The sequence below is a fragment of the Felis catus genome, chromosome A1 (assembly GCF_018350175.1).
Source record: "Felis catus isolate Fca126 chromosome A1, F.catus_Fca126_mat1.0, whole genome shotgun sequence".
NCBI classification, from domain to species: domain Eukaryota; kingdom Metazoa; phylum Chordata; class Mammalia; order Carnivora; family Felidae; genus Felis; species Felis catus.
Window position 1 is genome coordinate 131,350,992 of NC_058368.1, and position 16,808 is coordinate 131,367,799.

General features: G+C 33.5%; 1 protein-coding gene across 6 annotated transcripts in view; it reads left to right on the forward strand.

Moving 5' to 3' along the window:
• Positions 1 to 16,808, forward strand: part of RNF180 (ring finger protein 180) — a 267,612-nt gene that overhangs the window by 111,525 nt on the left and 139,279 nt on the right. For all 6 annotated transcript variants that reach the window (XM_045061285.1, XM_045061291.1, XM_023256994.2 and 3 more), the window contains 2 exons: positions 12,008 to 12,103; positions 13,731 to 14,690. In XM_045061285.1, coding sequence (XP_044917220.1) covers positions 12,008 to 12,103; positions 13,731 to 14,690 — 1,056 coding nt within the window. The remainder of the gene's footprint in view (positions 1 to 12,007; positions 12,104 to 13,730; positions 14,691 to 16,808) is intronic.

Consider the following 16,808-nt stretch of genomic DNA (forward strand, 5'->3'; position numbering starts at 1 on the left):
TATTCGAATTTGTATTCTTGATAACAGCTTTTTAAAGAATTCATTGCATTTAGACTACTCTGAAGAACTCTCAGCTCCTAATGTAAGGGGCTAATGTGTTTGAGCATGGATGTTTGTGAGATTAATTATATTCTACAAAAATGTCATCCTTAATTTCATTTTGTTTCTAAGGCAAAAATATTTAGGTAAAGCTAGACTGCTAATTTTTATGGAGTCACTTCCAAATAGTTTCCCAAAGTTCTTTAATAAACAGATTTGTATAGTCCACTTAAATTTGTTATGATGAGCCTTGGCTCATATATGATCAAATTGTTAAGAATTCAGGTTCTTAAATGTATTTTCTTTAAGAATACAGAAAGGGAAAACGGGCACACTATCTTTGCACCTTTGTGTCGGTCTTCAGTTGTTTGAAGGAACTACTTTAAAAACTAAAGGGCTCGGAAAGGTAAAGGTAATAACTGCAGTGAAAATTCTAAAAAATTGAGCACAGACTAGGCTTTCTTTCATTCATCAAGCATTTAGTAAGTGCCTTTTGTATTTCAGGGGCTGTCTTTTTATCTGAAGATACAGAGAGGACTAGGGTAGTATATGTCCTATGAAGCTTACCAACAAAATTGTATGATTCACAAGTGTTTCTTAATAACTTTTCTTAAGGATACTTTCATATTTTTTAAAATCAGTTTTATTTGGGTGTAACTTACATGTAATGAAATGCACACTTGCATGAGTTTTGACAAATGTATACGTATTCATGTACCTGCAGCCAACGTGTACAGTATTCAGTTTTTTCCAGAGTTTCTATATATAGAAATTATATGCGTAGAGAGAAACTATGTATAATATATATATATGTATACACACACACACTATGTATAATATATATATATATACACACACACACACACACACACACACACACACGGAAGCTATATGTGTAGAAAGTACACATATATACACATACACAAATATATATGTATATATATTTAGAGAGAGAATATAAGTATATTCTTTCATATATAGTTTTTTTATGCTCAGGATAAGTTTTTGAGGTTGATTTATGTTACCACATCTATCAGTAGTTGATTTCTTTTTATTACTGAATATTCTCTGTTATATGGATCCTATAGTTGTTTACTGTAGGGATGCCATAGTTGTTTTGGGACGTTTAGGAGGTTTGCAGTTTTGAGCTATAATAAAGTTGCCATGAACATCTATATGCAAATCTTGACGTAGACATATATTTTCATATCTCTTGATTATTGCTAGGAATTGCTAGGTCTTGTGGTAAGTGTAGGCATAGCTTTTTAAGAAACTGACAAATGGTTTTCTAAAATGACTTTGCCATTTGCCATTCCCACTGGCAATATATAAGATTTTCATTTGCTCTTTGTCAGTACTGATATTGCTGGTTCCTTTTTTCCTTTTCCTCTTCTTCATCCTCCTCTTTTTCTTCTTTTTTAGCTTTTTTAATAAATGTGCAGTGGTATCATTGTGCTTTGAATTTGCATTTCTCCAGGGGCTAATGATGTTCTGCCTTTTTCATGTGGTTTTGAGCACTAGTATATGTCCCTCTGTGAAGTGTCTGTTAAAATCTGCACTCATTTAGTATGGAAACCAATTTGACAATAAATTTCATATATTGAAAAAAAATCTGCACTCATTTATTTTTTAATTATGTTTTCTTCTTACTTGGTTGTAAGAGGGTTTTTTTTACATACATATTCTGGCTAAAAAGTTCTTGTCAGGTATAGGTTTGTGTTTTCATTTTCTTAGTGACACCTTCAAACAGTAGATTGTTTTCATTTTGGTGAAGTCCAGTTTATCGTATCCTCTTCTCTATGGTTTGTGTTTTTGTGTTCTCAGAATCCTTTTCCTGTCACAGGGTTTCAAAGGTTTTCTCCTCTGTTTTCTTCTAGACACTTTACAGTCACAGCTTTTACTTTTTAGAACTCTGATCCATTTTGAGTTATTTTTGTGTCTGGTGTATGGTAAGCATCAAGGTTTTTTGTTTTGGTTTTTTGGTTTTCTTTTAACCTCAGTTGTTCCATCACCAATTATTGAAAAATAGGTCTTTTCTCATTACATTGAAATATTTACCAAAAATTAATTGACTCTACATACAGGTCTATTTTTGGACTCTATTCCATTGATCTAATAACTGGTGAGATTAGATAGTGTATGGCCTTTACCTTTCTTCTTCTGTTGCAGAATTTGTTGTGGTGTTTTAGGTCAATTTTCATTTTCACATAAATTTTGTAATCCATCAATTTTAATAAATAGATCTTCTGGGATTTTGAGTACGATTGTGGTGAATCTGTGGATTAATCTGGGAAGAATTGGGATCTTGAAAACATTGAGCCTTCATGGTATGTTCCTTAGTTTAATTAGGTCTTCTTTAATTTCTTTGTATAGTATTTTGTAGTTTTCAGTGGACAGGTCTTAATTATGTTGTGTCAAATTTATACTTACGTAGCTCATGTTTTTTTATGCTATTGTAAGTGATACTTTAAACATTTTCACTTTTTATTTGTTGTTAATATACAGAAATGTGATACACAGAAATTTGTATGTTGATGTTGTATACTGAAATTATGCAGATTTTCAGGCAGCTTTTTTGGTGAATTCCTTAGTATTTTTCATAGTATACTGACTGTGAATAAAAAAGTTACTATGTTCTTTTTTAGAAATTGTACTAAAATATACATAACATAAAATTTACCACTAGGGATATTTAGTACATTTGCAGTGTTGTGCATCCATCATCACTGTCTAATTCTAGAACATTTTCATCCTCCCAAGAGGAAAGCCCATACTCATTAAGCTGTCACTCTCCATTTCCCCTTCCCCCAAAGCCCAGGCAACTACTAATCTGATTTATGTCTGTAGATATGAATATTACATGCAAATGGAATCAGACACTATGTAGCTTTTTGTGTCTGGCTTCTTTTACCAGCATTATGTTATCAAGATTTATCCACGTAATAGCATGTATAACTATTTTATTTCTGTTGAAGCTGAACAATATTTCATTTTATGGATATACCTCATTTTGGTTATACATTAATCAGTTGATGGATACATGGGTTGCGTCCACCTTTTGATTATTGTTATTAGTTCTGGTAAGAACATATGTGTACAAGTGTTTGTTTAAACACCTATTTTCAATTATTGTGGGTATACACCCAGGAGTAGACTCGATAAGTAAATTGGTAATTCTGTTTAACTTACTGAGAAACAACAAAGTTTGTTTACACAGTGGCTGCACCATTTTGCATTCCCACTGCAAATGTTTGAGGGTTCCATTTTTCCATGTCCTCACCTACGTTTATGTACTTTTTATTTTAATATTTTTTTATTAGCCATCCTAGTGGGTGTGAAGTTGTATTTCATTATTTTGTTTATTTTTAATCTGTGTGTCTCTTTTCTTTTTCTTGCCATACTCTACTAACTTGGAACATCAATACAATGTGGCATAGAAAAGAGTGAATTGTATATGTACACCACATCTTTATCTAGTCATCTATCATTCAACACTTAGATGGCTTCCATATCTTGGCTATTGTAAATAAGGCTGCAATAAACATAAATGTGCATCTGTCTGCTCAGATTAGTGTTTTCATTGTTTTTGGAGGGGGGAGGAGGGGAAAATATTCGTTAGTGGAATTATTGGATATATGGTATTTCTATTTTTAATTTTTTGAAGAACCTCCATACTGTTTTTCACAGTGGCTGTGCTAATTTACATTCCCACCAACAGTGCACCAGAGTTCTTTTTTTGCAACATCTTTGTCAACACCTGTTATTTCTTGAGTTTCTGATTTTAGCCATTCTGACAGGTGTAAGGTGATATCTCATTGTGGTTTTGATTTGCATTATTGATAGATGTCAAGCATCTTTTCATGTGTCTGTTGGCCATCTGGGTGTCTTCTTTGGAAAAATGTCCATTTGTCCTCTGCCCATTTTTTAATTGGATCATTTTGGAGGTTTTTGGTATTGAGTTATATAAGTTTTTTATATATTTTGGATATTAGCTCCTTATTGGATATATCATTTGAAAATCTCTTCTCCCATTCAGTAGGTTGCCTTTGGGTTTCATTGATGGTTTCCTTCACTGTGCAAAATATTTTTATTTTGATGCAGTCTCAATAGTTTTTTTTTTTTCTTTGTTTCCCTTACTGTGGTAGACACATCCAGAAAAAAGTTGCTGTGGCCAATGTCAAATTATTACCTGTGTTCTTTTCTAGGATTTTTAGGGGTTTAGGTGTCATATTTAGGTCTTCCATCCATTTTGAGCTTATTTTTGTGTATGGTGTTACAATGTGGTCAAGTTTCATTCTTTTGCATGTAGTGTCCAGTTTTCCCAGCACCATTTATTGAAGTGACTGATGAGATCTTGCCATTTGCCAAAGCATGAATGGACCTAAAGGGTATTATGCTAAGTAAAATAAGTCGGACTGATAAAGGCTAATACCATATGATTTCTCTCATGTGCAATTAAAAAAATGAATAAATAAAAGGCAGAATCAGACCCATAAATACACAGAACAAACTAATGGTTGCCAGAGGGAAGGGTTAGTGGGACAGCAAAATGGGTGAAGGGGAGTGGAAGATACAGGCTTCCAATTATGAAATGAATAAGTCACAGGGATAAAAAGGTACAACATAAGGAATATAATCAATGATATTGTAATAGTGTACCAGTGACACATGGTAGCTACACTTTTGGTAGCATAGCATAATGCATTTTGAATCTCTGTGTTGTACACCTGAAATTAGCATTATATGTTGTCTATACTGAAATGAAAACATAAAAAATGCTAGGCCCAGAACTGCAACTAGAAGGAACAGGAGCACTGAGATAGCTAAACCCCTAAGACACCGGGACATAGTGTGTGCTAAGACTGACAGAGCTAGGAAAGGAAGATAAATGTGAAGTAGGGTATAGCAAGGAAAAGCTGGCAACCTAGAAGATGAATAGAAACCTAAGCCACTTTCATTATCTCTGTTCTTGATATTGTGAATATGTGTCAGAAACTACACCCCTTCATCAAAGAGTTAGATACACGTCTGTCTGGTCGAGGAGGTGGAGAAGCTGAACTGGGATTCAGGGGAAGATGGGGAAGTTTTAGGTTTGTTGAACTGACTATCCCACTTGAACAGGGTGAGCCAGCATGATAAAATCATGGGAATGGAGAACAGATTGGGAAGTGGGGAGGAAAGTATTGACTATGAAGGGCCAGCATGAAAGAATTTGAGGAAGATAGTGGAACTGTTTTTGTATCTTGATCATAGTTATGTATAATCTACTCTATGCATTTCACAAAATCCAGGGGACTGTATACTACAGAGTAATTTTACAGTACATAAAATGTTTCAAATGAAGGTGAAATGAAAACTTTTTCATAGAAACATGTCCTCAAAGTACCCATCACCAGTAAATTTGAACTATCAGAGGAAGTTCTTCAGGTATTAGGAAAATGTCATCAAATGGGATTTGTATCAGTACAACTGAATAGGGTGATCTTGAAACGGTAAACGTGTTGGTAAATGTACATATCCTTTTAATTGTCCTTTAGGACAATTGTTAAAGCAGAATGTTAACAGTTTATCGTGTAATTGATAAATGCAAAAATAAAATGTGTGAAAACAATAATACAAAGAATAGGAAGCAAAAAATCAAAGTATACTGCATAAGTTTCCAATCTGCACATACTGTCATATATTATAATTTAAAGGAAGACTATGATAAATTAAAGATGCATATTGTAAACAAAAGAACAACCACTGAGGAGGAGAGGAGAAATAATTAGCTCTAAAGAGCCAACAGTAAAAGACAGTAAAAGAAGAAAAACAGAAGAGAGATCATGAGACAAATAGGAAATAAGATACTGAATTTAAACTTGAACATATTGGTATTAACATTAAATGCAAGTGATATACATGCTTCAATTACAGATTTCAAACTATATGTTTTTATAAGAAATTCACTGAAATATAAAATGAAATAACACATTTTTATCATCCCAACATAAATCAAAGGAGAACTGGAATTGCTATATTAATATCAGGCAAAGTAGATTTCAAAACTACAAATACTATTAAAAATAAAGAGATAATTTTCATAATTATGAAGTAAGTAATACGCCAGAAATGCATAACAATTTGAAGTATGTATGTAACTAATATCAGAACTTTAAAATACTTGAAGCAAAAGCTGACAGAATTTAAAGAGTAAATGTATAAACCCATAATTATAATTGGAAATTTCAGGGTTTGTTTCATAAACAAATATTCTTCATATTCTGTAGAGTAAGAATATTCTACATATTCTGTAGAATAAGAAGACGGAAATTCAGTAAGAAAACATTACATTTAGACAACACAACTGACATTTATGAAACATATCCAACAACAGCAGAACAGGTATTTGTTTAAAGTGCAAATGTAGTATTCTTCAAGATATACCATTTGTTGGACCATTATTTAGATTTTAAAGAAAGTAAGTAATACCACATATGTTCTCTGAGGTACAGTGAAATTAAATCAGAAAACAATAGCAGAAAGTTATCTGAAACATCCTCAAATATTTGCACATTAAGAAACATACTTTAAAACTTAAAGTCAAAGAAGAGATCACAAGAAAAATTAGAAAATACTTGAAATTGAGTGAAAAGGAAAATGCATAAGCCATATATTGTAGGATGCAGATAAGGCAGTGGTCATAGGAAACTTTAGAGTGTAAGTACTTCTATTTGAAGAAAGGTCTAAAATCAATAATGTAAGCTTCCAGCTTGGTAAGAAAGCAAGAAGAGCAAATTAAATCTTACGTAAGCAACAGGAGGGGTGTCTGGGTGTCTCAGTCAGTTAAGTGTCTGACTTCAGCTCAGGTTGTGATCTGGTGGTTCACGAGTTCAAGTCCCGCTTTGGGCTGCGTGCTCACAGCTTGGAGCCTGGAGCCTGCTTTGGATTCTGTGTCTCCCTCTCTCTTTGCTCCTCCCCTGCTTGTACTCTGTCTCTCTCTCAAAAATAAATAAACATTAAAAGAAAAAAACCTGAAAAAAATTTTTTAAAAAAGTAAGCAACAGGAAGAAACTAACACCTGTCAGAAGTTAATAAAAAGGAAAACAGAATAAAATCAAAAGATATATTTTTAGACAATGAAATTAATATGTCACTAACTGGAGTGAACAAGAAAATACAGATAAAACACAAATGACTAATATTAGGGAAGAAGAGAGACATCATTATAGAGGCACTGACCTTAAAAGAATAATAATAATGTAGTGAAAAATTTTATGAAAAAATTTGATAACCTAGATGGATTAAACTTGAAAGAGATACAAATTATTTAAATGAATCAAGAGAAAATAGACTTTACGCACAGACCTACATCAATTAAAGGAGATGAATTTGAGATGAAAACCTGTACCCTCCAAAAACAAACAAGTATTCTTTTTTTTCCCCATTCTTATTTATTTTTGAGAGAGAGAGAAGCAGGGAAGGGGCAGAGAGAGAGGGGGACAGAGGAAAAAAATAGATACTATTAGAAAAGATATCCACACATCAACACCTCTTATGAAGATAGTCTCAAAAATATTTGATAAAACATTAGTACAATTTAGTAATATATTATCATATATTTAGTAAATGCTAAGGAATTTACAAAAAAACAGCAAGGAGTGAGTTTAGTACGTTTGTAGACTATAAGGTCAGTATGGTAATTCAACTCTGTTTAAACTAGCCACAGAAGACTGCAGTAAGCAACTGGTGAAACACCAGTTATGGCAGCATCAAAAAACATGAACAATTTAGGAATAAATTTACACATTATGTAATAAAAATTAGTTTATCATTCATAAATCAATCAATATTATTCAGTGTATCAATGGAATGGAGAAGAAAAAAATGAACATTTTGATACATGTGGCAAAATTATTTGATAAAACTCAATACCCATTCATGATAGAAACTCTCAGAAAATGAAGAAGGAAAATTTCTCAACTTGATAAAAGGCATCTGTGAAAAACCTACAGCTAAACTCAGTCATTGGTCAAAGAAACTTACTTTACTCTCTGATTGAGAGCTACAGGGCTTCATTCTCACTGTTTTTTTTTTATTTTAAAAATTATTAAAATTTTTAAATTTACTTTTAAGTTTTTATTTGAGTATAGTTGACACACAGTGTTACATTTTTAATTTGGATAGAATTTTTATCTCTAGATATACCATTTGTTTGTTGTTACTTTAAGACTTTTCTGTTTTTGTTTTATTCATGTTTTACTTTTAATGCTTGAACATATTTATAATAGTTGGTTTAATGTCTTTATCTGCTTATGCAGTCATTTCCACTTTTTTCTAGGTTTATTTCTGTTGCTCGATTTTTTCTGTTCATTATGGGTCATTTTTGCTTTGCACGTATCTAGTAATTTTTTTTGTAAGTTGGACATTTAGTTTTAATATTGAGTGTCTGGATATTATTATCTTCCTTTAAAGAGGTTTTTAGCAGGCATATAAGTTACTAGTGATTGACTTTGATTCTTGCAGGCCTATTTTTAAATTTTTGTAGGTTGATTTCTAATAGGCTTTATTCTAGGGCTAATTTAGCTCTGCTCTTATAGCAGGACGCTTTAGAATCTACTAAATACCCAAGATGTTCATTGAGATCTTGCTACTCTGGCTAATTGGAGCATGAATATCTTCCCAGCTTGCTGTGATCCCTGTGTGAATAGTTAAATTTACAGTTCACTAGCAGATGCCTTTTCCTTGGTAAATTTTCTTTATCTGGTTCTCTGGTATTTCACCCAACATGTGTTCATATTGGTATTCAACCAAAGATTTAAAGGAATCCCTACAGTTCTCTGGATTTTTTTTTCTATCTGTAGGCTTCTCCTTGCCAGTACATTGTCTATAAACTCTAGCTATTTAGCCTCTGTACACTTAGATCTTCATTTTATCAGCAAGACTTCTTCTATGTTCTTGGCTTCCTCCTCCCTACATTAAGATTCTAGAATTTCCCCAGGGCAGAAATCAAGGGTGATTTTTAGGCTCCCCTCATTTATGTTTCTCCTCTCAGTGTTTGCAGTCCTGCCATTTATTTTGTCCAAGGTCTTATACAATTTTTTTAAAAATATATTTCCCTAGTATTATCTATTATAATGCTGAGAGCATATCTAATTCCACTTACTTTAGGATTGCCAGAATCAGAAATAATCAATTTATTTCCTTTTCACTTGAACCAATTTTTAAATAAAATTGTAATCGTGTAAGTGTAATTTAATATGTTCTCCCATTAAAATAATTATGAGAAAGTTAAAGTTTCCTTTTAGTAACTCCTACCCTTGGTCTTTCTTCCTTAAAATCTAACCAATGTTGGGGCACCTGGGTGGCTCAGTCGGTTAAGCGGCCGACTTCAGCTCAGGTCATGATCTCGCAATCTGTGAGTTTGAGCCCCGCGTGAGGCTCTGTGCTGACGGCTCAGAGCCTGGAGCCTGTTTCAGATTCTGTGTCTCCCTCTCTTTAACCCTCCCCCGTTCATGCTCTGTCTCTTTCTGTCCCAAAAATAAATAAATGTTTAAAAAAAATTAAAAAAAAATCTAACCAATGATAGCAACTTACTACATGGCCTTTTAGGGACTTTTTCTATCCATTTTTGTTTGTTTCTATAGAAAAGCCATAATACTGCTCATCTAATTTTAGGTTATATATGCTTTTAATATCATAGTTCAGAGTGCATTTATTTCTTTCACCTGATTTTTTTTAAAAGAACAAAGAGTATGTAGCAGCGATGCATGTTATTAGTACAAACAAATCTAGTTCACATTCTTCATATGCTGTAGTACTATTTTTAGCAAGAATAGACATTGGTCCTTAGTAGCTCTTCTTCTAAACTTGCTACAAATGCTTTCCATCTTTTTTAGGCATCTCTAGCTACCCTGGAATGTTGCCCCATTTGTCTCTTGTCCAAGTACTCGTCTTGCCTGGAGACAGACAGACTTACTCACCGCCCGTGATAGTTACCCAGGACCTTTTCTGTTTCTGGTTTTCACCTGTTTGACATGGACCATTCTTTGTGTTGTTCTCATCTATTATGTACTTGGAACTTAGATACATTGTGCTTTTATTTCTTCACTAATCTTTCACAGGTTCCTCATAATTTCTGATTTATTGAAATCTCCCCATCTATTTCCTAATTCAGCGGTTGGGTTCTTTTTGTAAATGTCTTGTATTGGTTTTTTGTTTTGAGAGAGAGGATCAACTGGAATATGCACTCACTTTACCACCTTGAAACCAGTAATTTCTTCGCTCTGCCTGAATTTTTCCATCTTCTGTTTTATGAGAATCTAGAATAAAATAAACCTTTGTGTGTCGTAGTATCTCCTCCTCTCTTCCTCACTTTGTTTCCATTCACTAATATGTTCTTCATTTTGGCATGGGCCTGCCTGGCTATTTCTCATTATTCTCACTGTTGACATGGTAAGTTGCATTTTGTTAGCCAGAATTAAAGTTCAGGCATCATTAATAGAACTGTAAAGTAACTCTTTGGCCCACTATAAATCCTTTTCAACAGACTTTGTATTGGTCAGTGAAGTATTTTCTACTTGTGTTGTAGATTTTTAAAACATTAGAATTAGAAAATTTTGAAACCTTTTAACAAGAGTATTTTTTTCTCCATTATAAATAAATAAATATATATAAAATACAATTGTGTACAGTGTACAAAATAGTGAAATGTGATCTAACATACAACAATATCTCCTGTCCTTTCCTCTTTTAATTTACTTCATGATTTTTTAAGAGCCTGACAGAAATTAGATTAAGATGGCTTCTTTATAGATCTTTCTGATATATAAATACATCATACTGAAACTTTTCTTGTATATGGAGCCACCATTTAGTATCTTAATACGTATGAATGGAAGAGAAAAGTGATATAGGGCCCAGAGGAACCAGCTTGGGAGATTAAACCTAGTAATTCAGGGTGATCTTGGTTCCAAGTCACGATGTAAATTATTCATTGAAAGGTTCTTAAAAACATTCAGTCTTCTTTCATTCGTGTCACTATAAATACATACTTAGAAAGGATGTTTAGTAATTTCCTTGTTTATTTTGTTAATCCAGTTATAGCATCTAGTTGTGTAACTGCTTGGGAAATTTAAAAAGAATTGTGCAACTTGGAAACACTATATCTGTGTAAAATCTCACCTTGGAAATGGGTCCGTGGGCAGAAGCCTTATTTTTCCCTGTTATTCTCAAGCAACTCTTTTTTGTCATCATAGAATGTCATTCTTTATACTCAGAAGGGACCTTAGCAACTATCTAGAAGTATTTTACAGGTGAAGAAACTGAAACCCAGAGAGGTAAAATAATTGGCCTAAGGTTCACTAAGGTCATAAACAGTCATACATCTCCATGCTGCTCTGTCCTGCATTTTTTTGATACGTGTATAGCTTCACCTATATATCATAGTTATTTTTACATATCTATTTCAGAAAGCCAAAAGTATCTCTCTCTGAAATATTTTTTGTTCTAACACAGCTGAAATTTAGTTGGGGCTTTTCCAGCTGCCTACACAATTCTTCTTCTCCCTCATCCTCTTGTACTTTTCTTGAGCATCTTGATAGATTATATAGCAACTCCTTTATTCTGTCATTAGTAGAGTACAGATGGAATAAGAGATGAAAGGCCCAGGAAAGTTGTCATGAATGGGGCTGTTTTTTCTTACACCCAGGAAAAAAGAATAGGGTGCCAGATTTTTCTATTGAGTGTCTTATTGCTAAATTTTAAATTTAATTTGATGCTTTTTTTTTTTAATTCCCAAGTGGTTATTCCCTGAAAAAAAATTTTTTTGTCTTTGTGGGTTTAAGGAGGGAGTGAGGAGAGGAGAGCAGTGTATATTTTCTTCCTAGCTAAAACTAGATGTATATTTTTGTGTTTTACTCAAACATGAAATTGGTTAAATAAATCTCGAACCTGGTAATGACTAATATCATGCATTTTTATACAACAGGATAGACATGATTCAGCTGATGATCAAAATATTTGTCATGTGTGGCACATGGATATAGAAGCTCTTCCAGAATGGATAAACCACCTAATACAAAAAGTAAGTTCCTTAGTTTCTGAGTACAGTTAGGAATGTAATCCTTTCAAGTTTTTTTATCCTCATTCTAAAGCTATTTTTTATTGAATAAATGGTTTCAAGAGATAAGAAAGGGTGTGTAACACTTGATTGCATTTACTGGCTTCATTATTACTGGAGTGTTATAGGTACTTTTCACCCTCAGACTTCGAACTTGGTATTTCCCCTTCCTTGATTGCTCTTCCCACAATTAATCCCCTCTTCCTTCATTTCCATATGTCTTAATCACAATGAGGCATTGCCTGTGCAAACTATCAATTGCCCTTCCCCACTATTACCACTCTTCACACTTCCTTTCTCCCTTTTCTGTTTTATATACCTATTTATATTTTACATATGCACACACACACAGTAAGTAATATATAGTACTGGTAAATATGCATACGTGTATATGACATGTATAAATGTAAACATTACTGCACGCGCGCACACATACACACACACACACACACACTTTCTCACATACATATATGGCTTACTGACCCTGTTAATTGCCTAGCTCCCCTATTAGAATATAAGTTCCATGAAGTCAGAAGTTTTTCTCTGTGGTTTATTAGTGTATTATTTAGATACACCTAGAATAGTGCCAATGACTGAATGAAATATCCTGCATCATTCGTGTATGTACACACATGTAAAATAAACTAAATAAGTAATGACCATCAGTGGTACAATCAAAATCAAATTACCACATTTTTAAGTCTCCTTGATGAAATATTATAAGAGCAGGAACTCATTTTGTTGACATTATAGTATCATTATTTCTTTCAATTCAAAACACCTATGTATTAGAAAACTATAAGTAATATGATTTTGGGAAAGTATAGCTGCCATTCTCCAATGACTTTCTTTGTTGTTGTTAAAAAATAACATCTGATAGGTATCCCTTGCATTCATTCTCACATTGTAATGATTTCCTGGGAACATGCCAATACGCTGGTTTTAAGTGTCCTGAACTTTACAAAATGTATCAGGATGCTACAGATGTTCTACTACCTCTGTTGAAAAAATAATTTTTAGCTAGTTTATTATTAATTTCCCATTTGAATATAGAAACTGTACTCTGATGTACGCAACCAATATCTTTTGGTTGTATGTAAAAAGGCAGGAAGAGCTTTATTCTGTTGGTTGGGTAAAGTTCCCTCCCACAGTGTTTGGTATGCAAGAAGTGTATCAAAACAGACACTTTTCTGTGAGATTTTACTTGCAAATTAAGCTCTGTAGACTGATTTGCTTCCTGGTTCCATAGTGTATTTTTCTTTTCATTAATTCACACTGCATCCATATTCAACCTATTGTTTGAGAGAGTCTTTTAGAATTCTTAGGAGTATTGTTGAGATGGGCATAACGTATAATATGTTATCATTCTAGAACTTTGGAGTTGCTTATATCTGTTTATTAAAAGGCTTATTTCCATTTATTGGTCTGTCTACTAATCAGAAAACAGAAAGCTAGCCTTTTCTGTGGCATAGAAAACTTTCATGTGGTTGGCTAAAAAAAAGAAAAAACAAAACACAAAACAAAACAACTCACATTCTCTTTGGTTACTTTACAATGAAAGCATTGTCTTATTTTCCTTTATTACCTGTAGGCCCAGTGGACAGTTGGAAAACTGAATTGCCCTTTCTGTGGGGCCCGTTTAGGGGGCTTTAATTTTGTCAGCACTCCAAAATGTTCCTGTGGCCAGCTTGCAGCTGTACATCTCTCTAAGAGCCGGACCGATTATCAGCCAACACAGGCAGGCCGACTAATGAGACCATCGCTGAAATACTTGTCACATCCTAGAGTTCAGTCAGGTTGTGACAAGGAAACTCTGCTGACAGGTGGCACCTCCAAAAACAGAAATCACAGGCTTTTAAATATGGCCCAAAATAATAATGGCCCTGGAAGATTAACAGAAGCACTCTGCCTGGAGGTACGGTCAACATATTTTCAGATGAAGAATGAAAAACTGCTCTTCAAAGCATCAGATCCAAAATACCAGCTTTTTGTTCCTCAGCTTGTGACGGGCAGATGCACTACAAGAGCTTTTCATAGGAAATCACATAGTTTGGATCTGAACATCCGTGAGAAACTGACATTATTACCCACTTTATATAAAATACATAGTAAGACTGCTGCCTGTCCCGGGATAAATGAAACACAGCCTATTCACCTTTCAGGCTTGCCTTTAGAATCTAGTAAAAATAACTGTTCCTTTCAGATTTCATCCAATTTTGATCCTAATATGCTGCTGCAAAGATTTTCAGTGACTCCCCGTGAGACCCAGACACAAAGAGGAGGAGAATTTCAGTGTGGTCTAGAAGCTTCCGCAGTGTACACTGACCATGCTAGTTCTAACAACCTGACTTTCCTGATGGACCTGCCCTCAGCTGGTCGGAACATGATAGAGGCCTCGGACCAGGAAGAACACCTCTCTCCACTGGACTTCCTGCGCTCGGGCACTTTCTCATTGGGTGCCATTAATCAGAGGCTCAATAAAAGAGAAAGGGGCAAGTTGAAAAATCTGAGAAGGAAACAACGAAGGCATGAAAGATGGCTACAGAAGCAGGTAATTCTTTTAACAGTTTACTAAAAATTCTGTATTACTAATATTGTGCTCTGGAAAAAGGAGCTAACTTTGGATACCTATATTATAAAAACATGGTTTTAATGAGTATTGAAAGGGCATTTCTGTCTAGGTAAACTTAATAATCATGTACCTCTCTTATGATTGACAGATATAAGCCTGTTGCTGTGCTCACCTATGTTTAGAAAATGTCCTTTTGTGAGGTTTTCCCAATTCTAATATTTTACGCAAATATTAATCATGATATTGAGATGAGATTGTCATATTATTTTAAATTTATTCATGTTAGGATTGTTTACGACAATTTTATTTCAGGTTAAGTTGAAACAAAACAGTTTTTCTAATTAAATCCAATCTAGTGCCAAATTCATTGACTTTCATCACTTTTAGCTTAAATGGATATTTTCAAGGAGCCTTATGTAATTATGTGCTCACATGATCCAGATATAGTTTACTGTGCTAAGTTACAAAATTCATCTTGATAATAATTGACCCGTACTGTAATTTTATAGGAAAGTGTGCTTCTCTATGGTTTAAACTTCTGTCCCTATAATGATTTGTTCAAAAGCCATTATGTGAAGGCACTGAACAATAAATTGCAGGTGCTGAGGAGACCAGTGGAAGCTAATGGATGAGGTGTTCATGAAAATTTGAAAGTTTGAGGACCAGTATTTTCTATGTAAACTTTTTTCAAAAATTGCCTTTGTTATTTACTTGTTCATAATAAATAGCAATCCTTATTAATCAGTATGTTGAATATCAACAATGTCCTTAGAGCTTAAATATAGAAAGCTGCAACTGTGCATAATAGTTCATTATTTTAAACAAGCGAACTTGTTGTTTGTGATTCTAGTCATAGATTGAATACAATAAAATTACTGTGAGTGCTTCAATCAGGTTAATTATTTTTCATTGTCTGGTTGGATAGTATAATTATAGGTCATTACTACATTTTTGACTGGATGCTGACAAGAGGATTGCAGTTTGATTTATTTGCAAGTGATGGCATAATGTGGCATCAAGGCATATATTGTAGATTGTAAAAAAATGAATATATTTTAGCACCATTATAATATACTTCACAGCTTAATTTATCGAAGCTGTAAAATACAATATTTTTAATTGAAAATTTGACTTAAACCCATAGATACTTTGGAGACGATCATATATTATGTTACTATTCAGAAATAATACCTGAAAAATAAGGTAGAGAGCTCTAAAATAATAATTTAACAAATAGAAATTTAAAAGAAGTATAATTATATTTGCTCTGTACTGTAAATATATGCAGACAACATCCTTGCAATTTAAAAAGTGTGTTTAGTTTTTAGGCTGGGTACTTCTGAAAAGTTCATCTATATTACCGATTCCTTTCAGCATAGGAACACTCTACTTCATACTGTTTAGAACAAAGCAAGACCAACATCAGTGGGTTTTTGTTTGTTCGTTTGTTTTTATGAAGTTACTTTTATTCATTCATATACGTGTATTTTAGCCAGCCTGCCTGGCTAATGGATCAGAATGAATGAATTCTAGTCAGATCTGTGACACTTCAGGATAGGGGGTAATATGGCAGGACCCTAAGAGGTTTGGTTGGTTGCACAGGAGCTATAGGCAAACAAATGCCGATAGATCGTCCACTTAGCTGTAGCAGCGTGGAAATGACAGTTAGTGATGCGAGCACACACCATGGTTAGAGCCGGAGAGAAGAAAAATTTTCAACTGTTTTGCTAAGTGAAACAAAAAGATAAATCCTAGAAAGATTTAGTATTTGAGATAAATTAATGGTTTAGCTATTCAGTTCATTCCGTGTTTAGTAAAGAGTAGTTAATTCTGTAAACATTTATCAAATATGTGTTTCATATACCATGCCTTTGAGTAATGACTTCATCATAGATCCTGCCCTTTTTTAAATAAAGAAGATAAGCATACAAGATATAAAGGCAAAGTTATCCGTTAATGATGATTTTTTTTAAGTTTAAAATAATTCATTGGGAAATCTAGATTTCTGACTTTTATTTGATATTTTTAATGATTTTTCTCACAAGCTAGACATCTTTATGTGGCATTTACCTAGTGTTAATGACACTAGAAAAAGTT